Source organism: Hylaeus volcanicus, chromosome 3 (assembly GCF_026283585.1).
Source record: "Hylaeus volcanicus isolate JK05 chromosome 3, UHH_iyHylVolc1.0_haploid, whole genome shotgun sequence".
Classification (NCBI taxonomy): domain Eukaryota; kingdom Metazoa; phylum Arthropoda; class Insecta; order Hymenoptera; family Colletidae; genus Hylaeus; species Hylaeus volcanicus.
This window is the reverse complement of record NC_071978.1, coordinates 14,183,738-14,206,486: the sequence shown is the minus strand read 5'-3', so window position 1 is coordinate 14,206,486 and position 22,749 is coordinate 14,183,738. Positions and strand designations below refer to the sequence as shown.

Genomic DNA, 22,749 nt, shown 5'->3' with positions numbered 1-22,749 from the left:
AATTCATAGACGTATGACAAAATTTTTGTTTAATATTCCTTTATATGCAAAAATATCTCACATAATTTCAAGTCATGAAATCATTACAATTTTCGCTTTGAATACAATCGATCACAATATATTGACACAGAAGTAATTAACTTCCCGATTTATAGGGAAGTTATTGTATTTGCCCCTAAAATGAAAAATCAATTTTTTAGCAGATCTCCATGTTTCAATGTCATTGGAGTAATTTTAGCCTATTTTTAACAAATTGTTCGCGCGCGTGCATGCACGTGCGTGCGTGTGCATGCGTATGTATGTATGTATCTACTTATGTAAACAAATTTTTCGTTAACGTTTTCTAAAAAACTAATAGCGAGATCAAAAAGATCGATGATGCAATGGATGTGTATTAATCTAACTTAGAGCTGACTAGATTTTGTTCTAATTCGGTACAGTAGTTTTTTAGTTCTTTTAAGAAAACTTAGCTCAATAACGCAATCTAGATGGGAGAATATAAATTTATGACCGAATAACTAAACGGAAATAATATATATAGATATGGTTGCGTCGGGGTGTTGAAGCACGAGAATTCGTTTTAATTAAATATAAAGTTTATTAACAAACTATAACTTTTAAACAATATAACGATAATCTTGGAGACTTGTAACGAAATGTCTTCTCACCGTCGGCGTCGCGACGATGTAACTCGGAACTGTAGTGCGGCATCTTCATACCGTCGCAACAATATATTACTATTATTACATTTGTATGCATATGTATAACACATGTATATATATATATACATACAGGATGCTCCAAAAGTATGGAAACAGTCAAATATTTCCAAAATGGAACATTTGTGAGAAAAATGGTTTAAAGAAATGTTTTAGCGTTTCAAATTTCTATTGAACGATCGTGTCCGTTTGACCTTCAAAGGACCGGCCAAAGTCACGTCAAGGTCAACATGATTTTTTTAATGGAACACCTCATTTTTTATCATGCACTGTGAAAGCTGGCTATGAGACATGTGCAAAACACTAGTTTCAAACCTTTTCTTTTATTTGCGATAGATGGCGCTGTAATCGGAAATCGGGAAGTTCCTTATGTGGCCCGTAAAGGGTCGCACACAAAATAAACATGAATATATGAATATATGAAAAATTTCATATATAAATATATGAATTAAAGGGGTATCTTGAATTAGGAGGTCTGAAAAAAGCGGTTATTCGTGAATTTTTTGAGGATAGAAAAAAATAATTCGTTCTGTCGACCTTTTTATCCTATTTCCATACATATTTGAGTAGTCTGTACAAATTTTTTCATCAAAAAATATCCACATTGTGTCTACTGTGACGCATATTTTTAGAGCACCTCGCAATTAAAACCTCCTATCGGCGGGAAAGATCCAGGTCGTAAGTTTGGTTTGACACAAAATAACCAAAAGAAATTTTCATTTCCATACATTTTTCTTCTATGTGAACTAAGAAAATTCATACAAACAAAATTTTAAACAACTTCTTTATCAAGTTAATGTGATTTTGTTCACCCAATGAACTCGTTCTTTTTTTCAAACTTGCAGTAATTTCACATTTTACCATTTTTGCGGATTTTTCTTAGTTCACATAGAAGAAAAATGTATGAAAGTGAAAATTTCTTTTGCTTTTTTTGTGTCAAACCAAAATTACGACCTGCATCTTTCCAGCCGATAGGAGGTTTTAATTGTGAGGTGCTCTACAAATGTGCGTCACAGTCGACTCAATTTGAATATTTCTTGTTGAACAAATTTCTACAGACTACTGAAATATGTATGAAAAGAGGATAAAGAGTTCGGCAGAATGAATTCTTTTTTCCATCCTAAAAAAATTCACGAAGAACCGCTTTTTTTAAACCTTCCAATTCAGGATACCCCCTTAAGCGAGCAACAAGAACCCCACTCGGGAGCTCGCAAAGCGAACGAGCAACAATAACCAGCTAGTTTTATTCTTGAAGTTACCGTTACAATAAATATTGAAAAGTATAACCTTGTACCTCCATGCATTTTCTAAAACGTGTTAATGCAAAAACACTCTACGACGAATTTAATTCAATTGCATATATATATTGATGCAACAATTATTTAATTTTTGTTCTAAAATCGACTTCCTTACCTTACTACGCAATTATCTGAAGACTTGACCTCAGGTTGTTTAACTACGTAAGAGATCATCTGTTTCTCAAGGTTATGGTAACATCGAACATTCCCCAAGGTTTCCACCTCGGCCCATCATTATTCATTACCTTTATCAACAACTTGACCAATAAATTATCCAACGATGGACTTCGCTCTATGTCGATTGTTTCAAATTGTTTACTGCTGTAAACAGTACCAGGAAATTACTGTATACTATAATTATGCCATCATAAGCGCCTCTCGTGATGCGAATATAACAGACTTAACCTTTATATTTCGTAGTGTCATGCAATGATGCTTTCTCGCAATCGGGAGATAATTATCTGTCCTCGTATGCTTGATATCGTATAGCTCTACGGCATCAATAACCTTTGTAACCTGGAAGTGACCTATGATCACCACTTGTCTTACTCCCAGCCAGAGATGAGCAAAATTTGATTGGAATAATGAATGGCCTAATAAAACCAACGTATGGAGATATATTCGTAACGTTTATTCGATCGGGCTGTTACTCGATTATAGCGAAATACTACATTTTGTAGCTTTAGTAAGTTCTAATTTTCATTCTACGGATAATGTTGTTTATAAATATAAAATTGTTCTTTATCTTTTATTTATCCTTAGAAATTACTATTTAAAGGAGAGTTTTGATCAAATATACAGTCAATTTCATAAGTATTCGTACCGTCTATGTCTATTGAAGAAGCGAAATACAACATTTTGTAGTTTTAGTAAGTTCTAATTTTCGTTCTGCGAATAACGTATAAAATGTTGTTTATTTTTTATTTATCTTTAGAAATTACTATTTAAATGAGAACTTTGCTCAAATATACAGCCAATCTCATAAGTATCCGTACCGTATATGTCTATTGAAGAAGTTTGACTAAATTGAATAATAGTTTTAATATTACTAAGTGAATTTTTAAATATGTACACAAACACGCTTACACATACATGGATATGGGGCATTCCACGCCAAATCGGACGGTTTAAAACATTTTTTTCTTATTTTCTTAATTTTTTGGTATTTTTTAGTACCCTTCAAAAGAAGCCTCCTGGTAAATTTTGACATCTTTTTTATCACTGGTTCAAAAAATATCGAATTTTCAACAAAACGCTCTTTTTTGTTTTTCTTTGGTCATAACTTTCTTAATAATAGTCAAAATTCAATTCTTTTTTGTTTTCAAATTTTCGTTTATAGATGGCCTTTACACAAAGAAATACAAAAAAAATATTAAAAATGTTTTTAATCGAGATTTTTCAATTTCATGTTTTCAATCGCGTTTTTAAAAGTGTCTGTATCCTTCGATTTTCTTTCCTATCCTTATTTTTAACTTCTATCCATACTGCAACTTTGAACCCCTGTCCGGTAGTGGGCCTTCCATAATTACTATTTTTTTTCCGATGTATAAAAATTAAAAAATTTTTGTTTCGCTATAAATTATTATCAGTATCGATTTTTAACACTATACTTTTTTTTCACTCATTATATACTGATTTCGATATTTTTAGTGTTCGGAATAAGGATTTAAAAGTAGTAAGTAAAAGTTAATTCTATTTATGAGCAATTATAGCAAACGTTTTTATTTATTTTCGTGTTCTTTTAAAAATTTTACATAAACGATTGTTTTGTGAACACTTAACATTAAGATTTTGTTGGGTGAACATTACACATCCAAAAGTTGAATATAAGACTATAATATTAAAAAAATTAACATAAAGTATTTTTTAAATAAACAAATTGGTTGCTACTCCTTAGGACGGAGGTTATGATACGAATGAACAAACGATGTACGTTGGTATAAAGAAACTGTCGGTGTAAAGAAACAATCAGCAGCGCCACTGAAATTCGTAAAGACACGAATATTTAAATAAATACAAAAATACTTTACAACAAAGAAAAAGCATTTATAATATAATTTTGAAACAATTTTTAAAACAATTTTAAAATTTGGCGTAGAATGCCCCATATATTTCCCTAGTAGCATTTATGGTTCGCCAACGGTTTCCAATAGTTGGGAATCAGTTGGGATACAGTTAGTGCTTTTGCCTACAAATGCCTAAATAAGGATCTACGTTAAAAGAATTATGACAATTTTCCTACAAATACCCAATGTTGGGCTAACAATTACTATAGTTGGTTAATTAACAAGAAACTTGCAACAATAATACTACGTCGGACCAACCAAAGCACGCCAACGCTTAAACGTTGTCCTTAGACGTTGTGGAAATCTTGTTACAAACAATAACCTGTTGTTATATTCTAAAATGAGTTCTTTCTATTCTTATTTATGAATAATACTCGCGGTTTTCTATCGTTGGGCCATAATTGGCCCACTGAAGTTTTTTTATGTACAGTATATTGAACTTTATTCATTGATTATTCATCAAATTTGTCTACTTTAATTTCAGAAAGCAAAAATGAAATCAGTTGAAAAGTTTTGTTCCCGGCACAATGACGGAACGAGTCTTTCGACTCTTGTTTATTTTAATTTGTAATCGATACGTTGCTGGGTCGACACCGCCGTCACCGGACAGTTTATTTTTGTTATTCATTGTTTTATTGGATTGTCCTAAAAGTTTCTTTCGTGAGTTGCATTCAATTATTTCCTGTGACAGTGTTTATATAAATAGACAATCTAATTTCTTAGACATTGATGCTGTAACAGTAATGAAGCGAAATGAATTGTACACAATTTTGTAATGTAACATAAAACATAAAATATTGTGTATGTATTAATTATTAATAAAAGGAAAGAAACTTTTGGGACAACCTAATATTTTATGTTACGCATTGACATTCGCAATAAAGCACAAATAATGATTGAAAATGACGTGGGTGAAGCCAGTTAGAGCCAGCGAATTATGAATGTAATTCACAACGCGAGTGTTCTATTCGTCGAGTTAAAGGTGAAGTGACTGTTATTTATTGCGTGCAGTTGAGTGGAGTTCTGCAGTCGGTATGGTGATCCGTTTTAATGTAAACCAAGTAAGTAGTAAATTAATATGGAAATTGAAAGATCCGTTCGTACAACAGTAATGCTTATTGATTTATTGCATTCTATTTAATATACATTTGTGGTTCATGTGCATTTTTGTCCATAACAACGACTGTTAAAAAACAAAAAACTGGATCACGATGAGACGCGTCTCGTATATACTGCGGATCTTTACGCAAAATAAAATTTTCGCGAACGTACCTACAAAAATTGAACCTAAATAAGAATTTATTTTATTCTGCAAATATTATAACATGAACTCTACTTTCAATCTCTTTTATATTCTTGCATATTGTTTGCATTTTGTAGTTTCTTGCACATTCAAATTTCCTATAAATGCATAAAGATCCGCAGTCTAGTCATTAACATTTACATTTAAGGCCAGGTTACACCAATAAAACGTGTTTTTTTAAATAAATTTTGTTTATAGTAAAAACAATATTTCAGAATCAAACTTTTTACAACTGAAAGTACATATATTAAACTATTTGAAAAAAATAATTTTTTTTCTTTTTTTTAAATGGCGGCTCCGAAAATGGCTGCTCAAAGTCGTCCAATTTGTTGGCGGGTGTCATCATTTCTTGGAAACAAATCATCTGAAAGCAAAAAATAAAACGGTTTCATATTCTGTATCGAATTGGCTATGGTCGGTACTACAATGAAACATTTTTACCGAAAAAAAACAAAATGGCGGACTTTTGAATTTTTCAACCCTTTTTTTTCACTTTTAATTGTTAATAACTTTTTTAAATAACAATGAATATTTTTGGTTGTAGTACTGACCATAGCCAATTCGATACAGAATATGAAACCGTTTTATTTTTTGCTTTCAGATGGTTCGTTTCCAAGAAATGATGACATCCGCCAACAAAATTGGACGCGTTTGAGCAGCCATTTTCAGAGCCGCCATTTAAAAAAAAGAAAAAAATTTTTTTTTTCAAATAGTTTAATATATGTACTTTAAAAAGCTGTAAAAAGTTTGATTCTGAAATATTGTTTTTACTATAAACAAAATTTATTTTAAAAAACACGTTTTATTGGTGTAACCTGGCCTTAAAAATTTGTCTCTCTCCTACACCCAGTTAAATGCGTTCATCTGTTACGAAGTACCCAACTACATACTTACATATACTACAGTAATTATTGCACCTACGTGAATAAGAATAATATTCTACGCAGGTGAAACCTCGGGGCGCATATAGTCTAAAATATTAATAAAAAATTCACATGCAAATGCTCGCTGACACGCTTATCCTAAAGGACACCAGCCAGGTAATCCTATACTATACACGAGGAATGCTAGGATATAAATAAACTGTATTATCACCTCCATTTTTATTTACCGATACTGATCTCGATTCAGTAATCGTTCCCATGAACGATTTATTTTTAATGGCGTCTGCAGCCTTCTTTATGTCCACTCCACAATTCATGAAATATTAATCGACCGACGACAACGTTCAACATTTTTATTTTGAATCATTCGTTCAACGATTTATCCATGCGTTTAATTCATCGAGGTAAAGATTCAACGTGTCCTTCGTGTTCGCAACCGTCGGCTATGTGCGTCCATTGATTTAGCAATAAAGATTTATTCCAGTCCCGACATGTTTGATAAATCACTCGCGCGGTTGGGGGAGCGTGACCAACAATAAACATAACGACAAATTGCAATCGCGTGACGACGATATTACTTAACTTTGATGCACGCAACCGATCAAACCTAATATGGTGATTCTACGTTTCCACGTGGATGATTTTAATGCAAATTTCTTTAATTATCTGTTAGGAAACGGATCATATGAAGTATTGTGAACTTTAGTCGGAGCGAGGACTCGCTATGAACAGTATTTTAACTTGAATTTCTCGAGTTTCAAGAGGTTAAACCACTTTGGTCGTTTAGAAAAATCGAATCATTTTTTTGCGCAAAATACTCTCTACAGGGTGTCCCAAAAATGTTGTAACACCTTGAACAGGGTGCTTCGGGAGGTAATTTGAAACAACTTTTTCCTTAGCGAAAATGTTGTACGAGGCTTCGTTGAGGAGATATTAACGGAAAACCCCGACCAATCAGAGCGCGAGTATGCCGGTGGAGCGGTCGCGGTAGCGAAGGCTACGCGCTAGTCCGCTGCGCTCCAACGGTATACTCACGGTCTGATTGGTCGGTGTTTTCCGTTAATATCTCTTTACCGAAGCCTCGTACAACATTTTCGCTAAAAAAAAAGTTGTTTTAAATCACCTCCCGAACCACCTCTTTCAAGGTGTTATAACATTTTTGGGACACCCTGTATATACGAAAATGATATCCCATTAATTAGAAATTAATATCGAAAGTTTAAAGGTAGATTTGAGTTCTAGAAGTAGGGCCGCGTATGAATGTAAGAAAACTAAACTTTTTTTTTTGGAAACAACACTTTCAAAAAATCGGTTGGCACTCTAGCCTCGGCAATTTGTAATCAATCGACTTGAATCTCTTTTTATGTAATTATCATATGTTTTCGTAATGAAATAGGTAGAATTTTTGTATTATATTAATATTTGTATTTTTTATCCAACTTTAGGTTTCGCAATTTTAGGCTAATTTTGTATACTTTACTTTGGAACGATACCATTTTATTGAAAATGTATATTTTCAAAAACGGCTATGTATTTCACTAGCCTATAGACTAAGAAAACTAATTAGTTTTGTTTCATTGTTCTATTATAGTTCGAACCTGATTTGAGTTATCGTGCTCACCGCATAATCATTTATTATTAAGACACTCCACTAAATCGTCTGCCAAGCCGCCATTTTGATAAAACATGAACAAAATAAAAAATTATTCTCCATTTGAATACGTACACAATATATTAATGTACTTCAATGTAAATAAAATCTCGTTATCGCTTCAATAATGTTTCGTAGAAAGGGTTCAAGTGAAAACTACATTTCCTTCAGAAGAAGCAATAAATATTTTTTTATCCCTAAATCTAGAAAATTCAGGGCGGACATCCCTGGGACGTACAAAATTTAGGTCCCATGGACGTTCGTAGTACGTTCCGGCCGGACGTCTCTGGGACGTATAGAATTTAGGTCCCATGGACGTTCGCAGGACGTTCCGACCGGACGTCCGACAACGGACGTCGGACGTTTGGACGTAAATTGGACATAAAATGGACGTCCATGGGACGTCCGGTGCTATCTGGGTACGAATATATATGTAGGATTCAGACCAATGGGTATTGAGGAAAGAACAGATGTAATAACAGTTTAACCCAATATATTTTGAAATACAAAGATGTTATATAGTAAAACTCTTGACAGCAGTGTTAAGTATGGTAAAGTAAAATCTACCAATAAATGAAAGAAAATGTAAAATTCAATTCCTTTTTTTTTAAATCTCAATTTTCAAAATTTATTTAACATTGTCCGAATATTCAATACACATCTTCTAAACATAAATTTCACATTATCCAAATATCTTTTAAGCGTTTCTTTTATATTGCATGAATATTTTAGTTCATATTCCCAAGTATGTATGGAATATTGAACTCACATCTCTTACATCTTGTTTCTATATTCCCTGAATGTGTTTTAAATATTTCATGTACATTCTAAGCACATTTAATTCATGTTCATTTAATATTTGTTTCATATTTTTTTTTATATGTATACAATATTCAAAAAAACATTTTATTTATCCTAAACAGTGTGGCTAAAAAAATATTTCCTTGATATTTGAAAAAAATATTTAACCAATATTTTTGTGCTACTAGGGTTCTCTGCAATGACAGATTACAAAACAACCACTTCAAAACCTACTCCCGATTGCTACGTTCGTTGCGCTCGATCGGTTATCTCACGATAATCGATAGCCGCGCGAGTTCAGAGGCAAACTCAGTGCCCAACTCCTACACATATTTAATGCATTACTACGAGCCATGATGTAATCCGATAAAAAACTTCAAACAAGTAAAAAAATTACGCCAAGTACATGAAAAAGTGGAGGACTCAAGGAGTTATCATTAAAAAATTGAAGATCCCCATAAAAAACTACAAGAAAATAGAAAAAGATGTGAAATCAAAATAAACTGCCAGATGATTTGCCTAGATTTCCGCGGCCTGGAAGTCAAATGCTTGGCGTGGCCAGACAAGGTCAAGGTGTCGATGAATAAGAATTATTTTAAAACGCAAAACAATGAAAGTGTACTCATAATATTGTCAGAGTTTTAAATTGACAAATTATCTGAAAGTCTGTGAGAGAGAAAGTATGGGTATTGATGATCTAAGAATGCCTTGCCTGACCACGCCAAGTATTTGACTTCCAGTCCGCGGAAATCTAGGCAAATCATCTGGCAGCTTATTTCGATTTCACATCTTTTTCTATTTTCTTGTAGTTTTTTATGGGGATCTCCTATTTTTCAGTGATAACTCCTTGAGTCCTCCACTTATTCATGTACTTGGCGTAATTTTTTTACTTTTTTGAAGTTTTTTTATCGGATCTCACTTCTTTTTACAAATCATTTATTATATAGAATCTATTTTAAATTTATAAAAATAAAATTGATATTTCTGTAAACTCTACATAAGAAGTCTAAATTATTATTTGTTTCTTTAATTGAATAGAGTAAAAGAAAGGGAGAGTGGGTAACAAAAGCGAATATATATATATATATATTTCATATAATTTACTAATTATAAACACTTATTCGTTCAATTTATAAATAATTATATATACCTGCAATTTTTTTTCTAGCTGCAAAAAATTTTAATGTTAATGATGAAATGAGAAAATGACTCCATTTCTATAAGGTCTACATAAAAAGTCTAAATTAAAAACACTAGTGGTATGGATCTAGTCTGTAAGGTACCTGACAATTCAGATTTTGACAATTTACCTTGTAATGAAAATGGATAAACATTTTACAACAGTTGCTGTAATTTGTTAACGAATAACCTCCAAGCCTGTGGTTCCCTTCATTTATATAAGGTCTGCATAAAAAGTCTAAACTCAAAACACTTTGGTGGTATGGATCTATATTAAAAACAGTTTTCTGTATGAATAAAGGTATCTGGCAATTCAGATTTTGACAACTTTACCTTGTAATCAAGATCGATCAACACTTTACAACACTGGCTGCAATTTGTTATTAAACCCTACAAGAAAAGTCTAAATTGAAAACATTTTGCTGATATAAATATAATTAATAATGCAATAGTGTAAAATCTTTTGACACTTGGTAGGTTATGAATGATGACATCTATATCGACTCTCGACGCTCGATGGCCGACGAGCCATGCTGAACCGAATGATTCCGAGAGTCGACGAACGACTAAGGCATTATTGGCTAAGGGTTGACGACAGGGAAATCATACGAAAAATACCGTTTCTGACAGATTCATGACATGATATTACGATATCTCAGTTGTACGTGGACCGATTTTATTGATTCTGGTTTTATTCGAAAGCTTATATGCGGTTTACATCAGAAAAATGCCTTTAAATTTAAGGCATTATCCGCGGTGACGGATAATTTTTCACGTACTTGGCGCCGAGACGCTACCGCGTCTCTAAATTAATTATTCTTGCGTATCATTATATTCATAACTCTTAACATATAATATATAACATATAACTCTAGTATAACTTTTAATATTTTTTACGTGTCTTCCGTACGAACACATGTACACATGTACATGTATGAACTAACTGAATATGATTACTAATGACTAGTACCTACGTACATCGTATGCTAAAAGTATTTAATCTCGATGTACATATATTATGCGTTAATTTTTATAAAATGAAATTAGGGTAACTCGTTTACTTTGCTCATGATCCTCTATAAACTTTAATCCACTGTTGATTAATATAGATTAATGTGCTAAATTGGTACTAATTCTTAAGGAGTACCAAGATAAATTGATGAAACATTCACCCCAACATGCGATCAAGAGATTACGGTTACGCATAGATTAACTTTCATAAAAATTAGCAGAAATATTGTTTAAAATTGTACAATTTTAATATCTGTATAATGGAGGATATATATTTTAAAATATATGAATTATTATTTTCATTAACAGTCAGTCCCATAAGTATTCGTACCCTCTATGTCTAATGAAGTTTCAATTACATGATAAGTTTGATGTTTACAAATAAATTACTGATTTATAAATATGCATACACGTGTAAAGTTTATTCATGCACATATGTGTAATGAAACATGTATTTGAAAACATCAAATCTATCCTTTTACTTAGAAAAATTTATTCAATAAACGTGAAGGGTGAAATACTTATGAGACTGACTGTATGTAGGTATTATATGATTTCAGGAATATCCTGCCTAATAAACTTACAAATTATACATATACGAACGATTGTTTGCAAATCAATCTGCAATACATTTTAATTGACGCATGCACTTTTCAGCAATGATTGCTACGACTGTAAAATATTCAAGGTATTTCGTCTCGTTAACACACAGATTCGTCTTCGTCTTTTTTGTGTTAATTCATCCGTTGTATTTTGGTCATTATCACTCATCTTCCTTTCTTCCTCTTGAACGCCACACGTCGCATAAGATTTAGTGCGCGGCAGCTGAGCCTGCTTTGGAATCGTTTAAACTGGATGCTGTTTTTGTAATCGATTCAAGGCTTCTCTTTGGCTATCTTTGAGACTTATAAAAAGCAGAAGTGTGAAATTACCGATTTCTCTTATAAAAGTGTGAAATGTAAAATTGCTGAAATCTTTGTATTTTCGAACAGCCGAAATTCATGTCCCCTTATACAGGGTGTCCCAAAAATGTTGTAACAGCTTGAAAGGAGTGGTTCGAGAGGTGATTTAAAACAACTTTTTCCTTAGCGAAAATGTTGCCCGAGAAAACCCCGACCAATCAGAGCGCGAGTATGCCGGTGGAGCGGTCGCGGTAGCGAAGGCTACGCACTGTGATTGGTCGGGGTTTTCTGTTAATATCTCCTCAACGAAGCCTTGGACAACATTTTCGCTAAGGAAAAAGTTGTTTCAAATCACCTCCCGAACCACCTCTTTCAAGGTGTTACAACATTTTTGGGACACCCTGTATATGGTGGATGACGATGAAATGGGTGCGTAGTAACAGAATAAAAATGTCCCGTTACATAGCTTGAAAAGTGGAGGAGGAATGCGATGAAGGACGAAACTTATGTGGTCCAATATTTCGGAAACTATTAGATCATCCACACACTAAGCTATTCAAAAGAAACGTAATTGGTTGGTTACTAAAATCACAAACTAGTTACTTATTGGTTAGTAATGATTTTGAACATTTGTAGAAAATGCGTTACAGCAAAGTCATATTCTCGATCTTCAACAAATATTGTTAATAATTCATGGAACTATTGTCAGGAATTAATTTTTAGTTATTTCAGCTAACAGATATAACGATATAGACAAATTTCTCACGATTACAGTTTTCGATGAATACTAATTCTAATTCTTATTAATATTTAATCGAAAACTGAATGTTACTATATGCATTGTAAATATTCCATTAATTCGGAGATGTATATATTTAATGCATTTTAAAGTTTCAGATTATAGTACTAATGTTTTTGGAGAAAGTAATATTTCCGAATATGAAAAGTTGAGAATAAAATTTCAATAAGTGATCGTGAGATATTTCTCTATATTTTAATATCTACTGATTGGAACAATTAAAACTTAATATCTCCGACATAAGTAAACATTTGTGATACATGCAATACAATTCAGTGTTCGATTAAACATTAATAACAATTACGGTTCAGAATAAGTATTCATCGAACACAGTAATCGCGAGAAATTTGTCTATATCTTTATATCTATTAGCTGAAATAACTAAAAATTAATTTCTGACAATAGTTACCTTATGATTAACAATCTTTGTTCAGACAATGATCTGTATAATCTCCTGCGGAACTGTATTCCCATGATACAGTGCTGCTGGTTTGTAAGTTTGAATCTTCGAACGGCCGTGTTTTGCGATACTTCCGCTACGCGGTGCATATTCTCGCTCGTGAAAAGTCATCTGGAATATATAAGTCAGCTTCAGAAACTAACATAGGTATCGCTTCTCGGCCTTATGGCTAAGATCAAAGTGTAGTATCTGTTCTTATCAGCTTAATATCTGATACACTTCCCATTGGGGAGTCAGAATATTAATCTGATTTTTGGAAATTGACGGAGCAGTTGGAGCTTGCTCCACCTCTGTCGCGAGTCAGCCTGGCATTGCAGTGCCGCCAGGATTGGCTCAATGACTTAATACAAACATAAATTTTTCAGAAATAGAACTGTTGTTCTCAGGTTAAATTCCAAAACTCTCCTCCTATCATTCAATTATATAGATAATTGAACTTTATGTGTATGCCACAGGGTAATGATAAAAATAGAGATTTAATCAAATCCCTAAAGTAGATGAATCAATTCACGGGAGGATGTTAAAATAACAACTCTGTGAGGTCCATTTTCCTAAAGAAACTAAGTGATTTGATCAAATCCCTTGACTGTTTTAGTGTAAAGATGAAATAATATTGTTTAGATATTAAAAGTATTAATTTAGTAAATCATGCGTTATTAAGTGAAGAGTAGGTAATACAACATAGTCGTAGAAACATAAATTATTTATTAATTACATTCCTTAAAAATATTCTTTTTGTTTTTTAAAATATCAGATGAAGTACCTATTTCGTTAGTACCGTTAGTACCGCTAATTAGTCTCGAATAAATAATTTATGTTTCTATGAGTATTGTTGTATTACCTATTGTACTTTTAATAACGCATGATTTACTAAATAAATATCTAAACAATATTATTTCATCTTTACACCAAAACAGTTAAGGGATTTGATCAAATCATATTATTTCATCTTTTCACTAAAACAGTTAAGGGATTTGATCAAATCACTTACTTTCTTTATATTTCCTGCGACATGTGCAACAATAACCAAATTGCTCAGAACTTCATTACGTACATGTAATTGGATTCCGTAACTTGATCCTACAATTGTAAAAAGCTCTATACGATTATTATATAATTGAAACTTATGTTCTTTAAATATATATTTAATGAATCAATGTTCTAGTTTATTCTTAGTTTTCCTAATGTATAGCACCTGAAAAGTAGATGATATATTTGGCAATTTTTTAAGAGAAACGTATAAAAAGTATATCTCAATTCCAAACTATTTCTATATATTCATATATGTATATTTAAAGTATATTCTCACTACTTTCGACTTATAGAATTGGAATCAACATTTTATAATGTGGAAACATTCTCGGAATACATTACTGAAGAATCGAATACCAACACTTTTATAATACACACCTTTGTGTTATTAAGAACGACATACAAGTTTTCCTGTTCTTAGATTCTACGGGTAAGGATTTCCATTTCGCACAGAATGTTAGTACAATACAAATAGGATAATTTTATACAGGGTGTCCCAAAAGTCGGGGAGGAGCCGGAAATGGGGGATAGCTGAGACGATTCTGAACAACAATTTCCTTTGCAAAAATGTCGGATGGGGCTTCGTTAAGTAGATATTATTTGAAAACCCCGACCAATCAGAGCGCGCGTAGACCGTTGGAGCGCCCGCGATAGCGAAGGGTACGCGCTAGGCGGCAGCGTCAATGTCCTTTGATGCACGTCGAGTCACTTGTTCGTGTACAAGGGCGGCCGCGCTTAGCACATAGCCTTCGCTACCGCGGCCGCTCCAACGGTCTACGCGCGCTCTGATTGGTCGGGGTTTTCGCTTAATATCTCCTTAACGAAGCCCCATCCGACATTTTTGCAAAGGAAATTGTTGTTCAGAATCGTCTCAGCTACCCCCCATTTACGGCTCCTCCCCGACTTTTGGGACACCCTGTATAATGCAAGAAAACAAAATTTCAGATAATACGTATTTCGTAGTTTAATATGTACTTTAAATACACAAATTGTCGTGAAAATTGACTACCATTTTCCAATGAAAATATATTAATGTTAATACATAATTTATAAACATGAATTTTTATAGAAACTAATTATATACTTGAATACTAATTGAATACTTTGTTCTTTTACGGACAATACCGTAGTATTATTGTATAATACACCGTTGAATTCGTCTCGACGTCAACAACGACTCCATGACGTCGAAAACATGTTACCATTTTAAAAAGTAAAAGTGACCTTTACTTTCTTACGTAAAAAATATTTGTTCAGATTTAGAAATATTCAAACATGTAGCTCATCAAGAACTGATAAACTTTTGTCTAACACATTTTTTAATTGCACTACCAGAAATACCTAAAAAAAAGGTGACATATCTTAACAGGTAGATCCTGTATATTACGAATTTGCATGCATTGTAGTGTCTTCAATTTTTTCCTTAAGGGGTTAGTCGCAGTCAGGAAAATGAAAACGGACAGTTGCTTGTGTGTTTTTTGTAAGGTATTAAATAATAATTTTTATTAATGAAATGTAAATATATTACAAAGTATGTCTCAAAGAACTATAAAAGAATGTTTGTTTTAAAAATAGGTTAATTCGTTTCGTCCTAACAGGCGATGGCGTGGGTGACCGCTTGGTTTGCGATGAGCAAGATTTCTTCAAACTGGTGCACCTGAAAACAAAACTAAAGGTAGATTTAGAAAATATTTTAGACCAACGGGGCCCTGATCGAAGGATTTTTTATTTTCTTGTATACTTTTTTTTTATCCTGCATTGAATCGCTTAATTTTAGTGAAAAAATTGAGAATCAACTTCAAATGAACGCCATCTTGTTTTAAATTAATTTTTTCCAAAATCCTTCGTTCAGTGGCCCGCTAGACTAATCTATTTTCGAAATCTACCTTTGTTTTTGTTTTCAGGTAAACCAGTGTAGAGAAATCTTGCTCACCGCAAACCTATATTTTTAAATCATCGTCTACGTCATCGGCTGTTATGACGATATAAATTAAACGTTCCTTAAAACAAAAAATGTTTTTAAATTCTTTAAAACATGCTTTATAATATACTTAATTGTTACTTATGCAAATTATTATTTAATAACTACAAAAAAAATCACAAAGAAATGTCGTTTTTCCTCTTCCTGACTGCGACTAACTCCTTAAACAAAAAAACTAAAGATTTTCTTGTTTATTACTTCATTACATCGTCGAAATTGTAACGATATCTTCGTTTTTCACGAAAGAGATTCACTAGTGAGTTTTATAAAAGTTGCTTGCTATAAGGAAGAGAGTATGTCTTTTATTTGTTTTTTTCATCACGAAGACCAGTCTCCGGGAGTTTCATATTTTTCTTCTTTCATTCCGTCTTCCCGACTTGCATGACCGTGAACTGCCGCATGGTTAACAACGCCGAGAGAATTTTTCTGCACCTGAACGAGTTTCTAAAACATGGAGCACACTGAATATACATTTTTCCAGGAAAACCTCGTGTCGTGCCTTGTGACGCACGCAAGGTAGCCGAATATTCGCTCGACAATGCAGACTTTGGTCGTTTCAAGTTCTTCTGAATCCGGCATGTATGAAAAAATAATTTAAATAATACATTTGGTGATGATATTTTACTCCTGTATGCTATTCAAAGGCTTCGATAATCAGATTTGTTGGAATATTTACTAAACAGCAACATGTCATTTTAAAATTCTTATTTAAATTCAATTTATCTAGGTACGTTTACAAACATTTCATTTTGCATAAAGATCCGCGGGCTAATTAAGAGTATTATTAAGAAGTTGATTGTTTTGACAAAGTTTTACAAAATTTTACATGTAAAGTTGATACATACTGCTTGCGAGGGGTTCGATTAGCAGTTCATTACATACTTACTTAAAAGCGATTGTACATAAATTGCAATATGAAAAATATAACACGATAAATTTATTTATTTAATGAATTTCTTTCTCTTTCAGGACGATGACCAGATCCTTATGGTTTTTGTTGGAATATTTACTAAACAGCAACATATCTTTTTATCTAAAAAATTAATGTACTGAGAATAAATGCACAACGTTATATCTGTCACTGCAGAATAACGAAAGAGAAAGTTTTTGTTTAGGCTATGGCCTACCCTCTGTTACGTTCCCGTTCTAAATTTCCTTATTTGGAGTCGGATGTGCGCACCCGGTATTCTTCGCGTAGGCATAGGAATTCGAGACCAACGCGAAGCTAGGGCGTAGTCCCTCGGAAATCTCGGAATCGTGCAATGTACTTTCCCGCCACCCCTTGGCCTATGATTTTTGGGTATAAAAAGGGTGACGACGAAGGCATATCGGGTCTAGACAAAGTCTAGAAAGGGTTCTGTACACGTCTGTGCGTGCTCTTACGATATTTCTACACGAGGAAACTTAGTGAGATCGGTTCAAGTCCCCTTCGAGCAAAATCTTAACCATACAGTACGTAGTCTACTGTTAGGCATTATTTTGTCGTTGTAGTCGTCCCCCGTTTGCTCGCGTTCGTGAAAACCGAGAAGGATTAGATTCTAGCTTCGCGGAATCGAAACTATATTTTAAACTCAGTTCATATTTGTAACATAACTTACCATTAGTACACCGCGACAATTACCCTTATAACAATTGTAAGTCCCGGTGCATATCAGAATATATGTATAATCATTTTTAATTAGTGTTGATCAATAATACCAAGTCCAGTATCCACTAAGGTGTACCTTTGCCGCTCGAGGTACATCAAAAAACTGTTACGAGGCCTAATACTAACATTTCCTGCGGCTCCCCACGTTAGCCATACGTGGGTTCGTCTCCGCGTCTACTTCCTCAAGGCATCTAGTGCCACCCTAACAACACTGGTCAAGCCATTAACAAAAAAACCATATTCCAATAGAAAAGCCCCGGCTACGCAGCCGCCCCCTCCGGCTCGTAACACCTCTCAAGTTCCTAAAAGGACCCTTCCTGTAGGTTATCTAGTTTACAAAATAAAAAAATAAAATGTACATTCAATGCCACAATTTTGTTCTTATGTATTTTGGCCTACTAAACTCGAAAATCGCAAGACAAATTTTTTCTATGCATAGGTTTTTTTTATATGAATTTTTGAATTTTTTTCGATTTTTTTCTGACATACCTTCACATTTTAGACCATATCTCGAGTTAGAAATGTCCGATTGGGTCACGCTAGACGCCATTTTAAAGGTAATCGAATTTCCAATAATTGTTTTTCACAATATTTTCCAATCGGTTCAATAGTCTAAGTGTTACGAGCCAGTATTTATGAGAAACTTTGATTTTTTCGGCTAAAATAGAACACGACTATTTCCTCCATCGCCATGGAAAAATAGAATTGTCAAATGATGTCCAATTTCTTATTGTCTACGTATAGATCGCACTTTTATGAAGAAAACAAGCTTTTGTTGAAGAAAATCTATGGATAAATACCAGAGTTAGGAACAATTGAAATTAAATATACAAATTTTGTCAAATCAAATAGAATAACAATATATATTCCATGCCCATAGCCAACGGTGTAGCAATATAAAACTTACGACTCAACACTCATTTTGTAAATTTTCGATCCATTAAATAAAATGATTAAACACGACACAAAGTTAGCACTAAGAAAACATGAGAATAGCAACACTCAAATTACAACTTAGTTAATTACTAATTAACTAAGGCCATAATTATTTCTAATCGACATGAATTAAATAAACGTTTCCTATATAAATAGGAGAAAAATACATAAAATAATTTTTTGGAAAAAAAATTTAACCGACTTCGAAAAAGGTGCAGTGAAAAGTATGAAATAATTTCTAGTCAATTTATATGAATACGCACTAGCTCTAGATATAATTGTTTAAAAGTATGGGAAGGCGGCGCAAAATGTAAAATTAAGTATATTCAAAATTGCCAAACTTGGTTTAACTTTCTGTCGGGCAAACAAAAAATATGGTCTTTAATTATTGCTATCATTACATCAACTTTAGACATCATATTCATTAACACTATTCAATATCGCCGCCCCTACCAAATACTATCCCAAACCTATTCATACAGTATTTCCATGGGGAGAGTTTATACATTAGCACTAATCAATATTGCCGCTCCTCCCCTCCAAAAAAGCCTCAAATCTACTCAAACTATATTTCCGTGTACATACTATATACATTAACTATTAATTCCACATAGACAATAAACATGTATACATTGACAGCATTCAATATTGCCGCCTCTACCAAAAGCTAACCCAAACCGGAATTAAAAAGTTTTTACATCTGCGCCGCCTCCGAAAAAAGTGCATTGCATTTAATATGATGTATTTAATAATTTAACCAAATTCATCAAACGATGGTGAATAACAATGCAGTTTAAATAGAAATTATTTCACTCTTTTCACTGCATTTTCCCATACTTTTAAGCAATTGTATCTAGAGCTAGTGCGTATTCATATAAATTGACTAGAAATTATTTCATACTTTTCACTGCACCTTTTTCGAAGTCGGTTAAATTTTTTTTCCAAAAATTATTTTATGTATTTTTCTCCTATTTATATAGGAAACGTTTATTTAATTCATGTCGATTAAAAATAATTATGGCCTTAGTTAATTAGTAATTAACTAAGTTGTAATTTGAGTGTTGCTATTCTCATGTTTTCTTAGTGCTAACTTTGTGTCGTGTTTAATCATTTTATTTAATTGATCGAAAATTTACAAAATGAGTGTTGAGTCGTAAGTTTTATATTGCTATACCGTTGGCTATGGGCATGGAATATATATTGTTATTCTATTTGATTTGACAAAATTTGTATATTTAATTTCAATTGTTCCTAACTCCGGTATTTATCCATAGATTTTCTTCAACAAAAGCTTGTTTTCTTAGAGTATCTTGAAGATACTTGCAACATTAATAATTCATTTTGACATCATCAGAATTATTTATTGATGATCAGAAACTCTGTCCACCTGAAATGTTATTGTTATTTTTAAACACAGGAAAAAGTGATGTGTATGAAGTTAGCTCCGCACTTTTCGAATTTTTGATTTTTTTAAATTGCGCTACATTGTGTACTACAACTCTGTAAGTGAAAGGGTACTCAAGAAAATAGAAGAAAACAAAATTTTTGATAGCCCCGCACTTTTCGAATTTTCAGTTTTTCTTTTTTGTGCCGTATTGTGCTATATTTGTGCTGAATTGTGCCGTAAATAAGAGATCGATAACATCAATAACAATTAAGAAAAGAAATAAAACCAAAATTATACTAGCCCCGCATTTTTGTCGAAACAAACTTTTTTTTCTATAGAAAGATGCGTACTAACGTGGGCTACATTGTGACATTGATAGAAACTCCTTATCTCTACTCATTTTGCAGATAAAAAATGTTGAATTTTAAGGAATTGTTACGTATGCACACCCGTTCTTTTCGAAGCTCGCGTTCATTTATTTTATCTACCCCTTGGAATGTGGATTCTTACCAAAGTGCACCCTGCAGCTGTACCATACTTTTCTCATAATCATCTTTTAACTTGCATTGCGTGGGTAACCCTTTATCTAAACTTTTCCTAAAGCCCCACAGATGTTCACCTCTGAGTAACGAAAATCTCAACCTCCAAATTTCTATATATGGGAATCACTGACGTATCCCCACCAATATCTAGGGGTATATAAACCTATGATTTTCGTTACTCGGGGGATTAATACGAAAGAGTTACTTGGTAAAGTCACGTCGATCGTCTTCAGAGTTGCGCTTCAGTGAGATCGGGCTTCAGATCCCTTTCGATCAACATTAACCATATATATCCGCGAGGACGGTACAAAATCTGTTACGGCATAGAAGCATTCTCGACCCCCGCATCGCCAGTGCGTTAACACCGTGCAACAATTAGGTAATTAAATTCATACACTAACCGCGACAACACGACACTGTACAATTGTATTATTAGAATTACTCAGTTTTGAATATATAATCATTTGTTAACCTTAAAAGTTCTGTTAAATCGTTATTAAACCTTCACCATTGGAATAAGCAATCCTAACCAGTGTAACGACCCCACAACATAATAACTTTACCGCTCGAGTTATTATTTGTTTAGAATTAATAGTTGCGAGGCTTTATCCACGACGCGTATTATATTCCAACGATACGATTCAATCCTTACCTAACCTTCCCAACGGTCACCCTTTACCGGGAGATACCGATCCTACGGTTACCCTTAATTAGGAGATACCAATCTGTCCTTTCTTATTCTTCACCTAACCTTCCCAACGGTTACCCTTTACTGGGAGATACCGATCCTACGGTTACCCTTAATTGGAAGATACCAATTCCCAGCAGCTATCTGACTTCACGTCAGAGTCGTCTGCGATTTCTACTCCATCCTGAATCTTTGGATCCATTGAAATAAACAGGACTAATCGTATCTTCTTCGATTCATGAATTCAACCCACTCGCAGGGCTCACACGCGCGTCGCTATCGCCCTGGCTCGTAACAGAATAAAAAATGTAATATTCGCACAATTTGCGAACGGCGACAGATAATCGAATTCTGCATGTTGTGCTAAATTGTGCTACTTACAATACACGAGATATATGCGTTAAAAATTGAGATTAGCTCGAGGGTCAACAAAAATTAACAAAAAACGGTGGGGGCTATCAAAAATTTTTTTTTGTTCTATTTTCTTGAGTACGCTTTGATTTACAGAGTTGCGATTTACGGCACAAACGTGTCACAATGTAGCGCAATATAAAAAAATCGAAAATTCGAAAAGTGCGAGGCTAACTTCACACACATGAAAAAGTGTTGTACATAGAAGTTTCACGGCATAAGAAGGAGGTATTATAGTAGCACTAACGTTTTTTGGTGGAGGCGCGAATGAGGTCTCAAGGTAAACCTCATTTTACTAAATGAAGCTATTTACTTTTTATAGTAGCATAAAAGACATCAATTTTTTTTAGATATTCAGCTCGTAATCTGTTCTTATTTGACTTTGAATAACTCAAATTAACCTCCATTAAACTGCATTGACTTTGAATCGTGCTACTGTGAACAGCAACTTTTTCTAACAATTACATATGGAATTCTTACAACAGTGTCGGAACACTGTCCATTGGTCATTGATAGAAATGCACGAGAACGTGCACAGAACTATTAATTCAAATATCTAGAGAATATAAATTTATAAATTATAAATTTTAGAGTTAATGTACCTCAATAGATTCATTTTCAAAATTTTATACTGTATCCAATTGTGCTACGAATACTGACAATCACAAAAAGACGAGTAATTTGACAATGAAATCACCACTGCACATTAGCTGTATGAACCTGACACCCGACTTTTTATAAATTAATTTTTTGTGTGGTAATGATAGTATTTCGTTTGTACTTGATTGTATCAACAATAGATTCCTTTGTACCTTCATCAGTTAATAAATAAAGAAAATTAAAAAAATGGCCAGCACCTGACATTGAGATTTTTGAAATCTGTTTTTCCTGAATTTTTTAGAATGGTTTGTACCCGTTTGTACCGCTTTTCGTTTCGTTTGTACCTCAATATTGAAAAGCTGTGAAAACGGGTACAACGATTTTAAAGAATAGGGAAAAAGCAAATTTTAAAAATATTGAAAATTGACGAACTTGTCTCTTACGCGTATAA

The 22,749-nt window shown here is 33.2% G+C and overlaps 1 protein-coding gene, 1 long non-coding RNA gene and 1 other non-coding gene across 3 annotated transcripts in view; all 3 read left to right on the top strand.

Annotated features, from left to right (window-relative positions):
* Positions 1-5,044: 5,044 nt before the first annotated feature.
* The window catches only part of LOC128873229 (serine/threonine-protein phosphatase 6 regulatory ankyrin repeat subunit A-like), a 51,881-nt gene continuing 34,176 nt past the window's right edge, over positions 5,045-22,749 (top strand). The window contains exon 1 of the mRNA XM_054116634.1: positions 5,045-5,144. Coding sequence (XP_053972609.1) covers positions 5,118-5,144 — 27 coding nt within the window. The 5' untranslated portion in view covers positions 5,045-5,117. The remainder of the gene's footprint in view (positions 5,145-22,749) is intronic.
* Positions 13,223-13,415, top strand: LOC128874494 (U2 spliceosomal RNA). Its single transcript, XR_008456656.1, has one exon. It is a non-coding gene; the product is annotated as a U2 spliceosomal RNA (small nuclear RNA).
* LOC128873235 (uncharacterized) lies at positions 14,428-18,504 on the top strand. Its single transcript, XR_008456363.1, has 3 exons — positions 14,428-14,535; positions 16,568-16,665; positions 17,056-18,504. It is a non-coding gene; the product is annotated as an uncharacterized LOC128873235 (long non-coding RNA).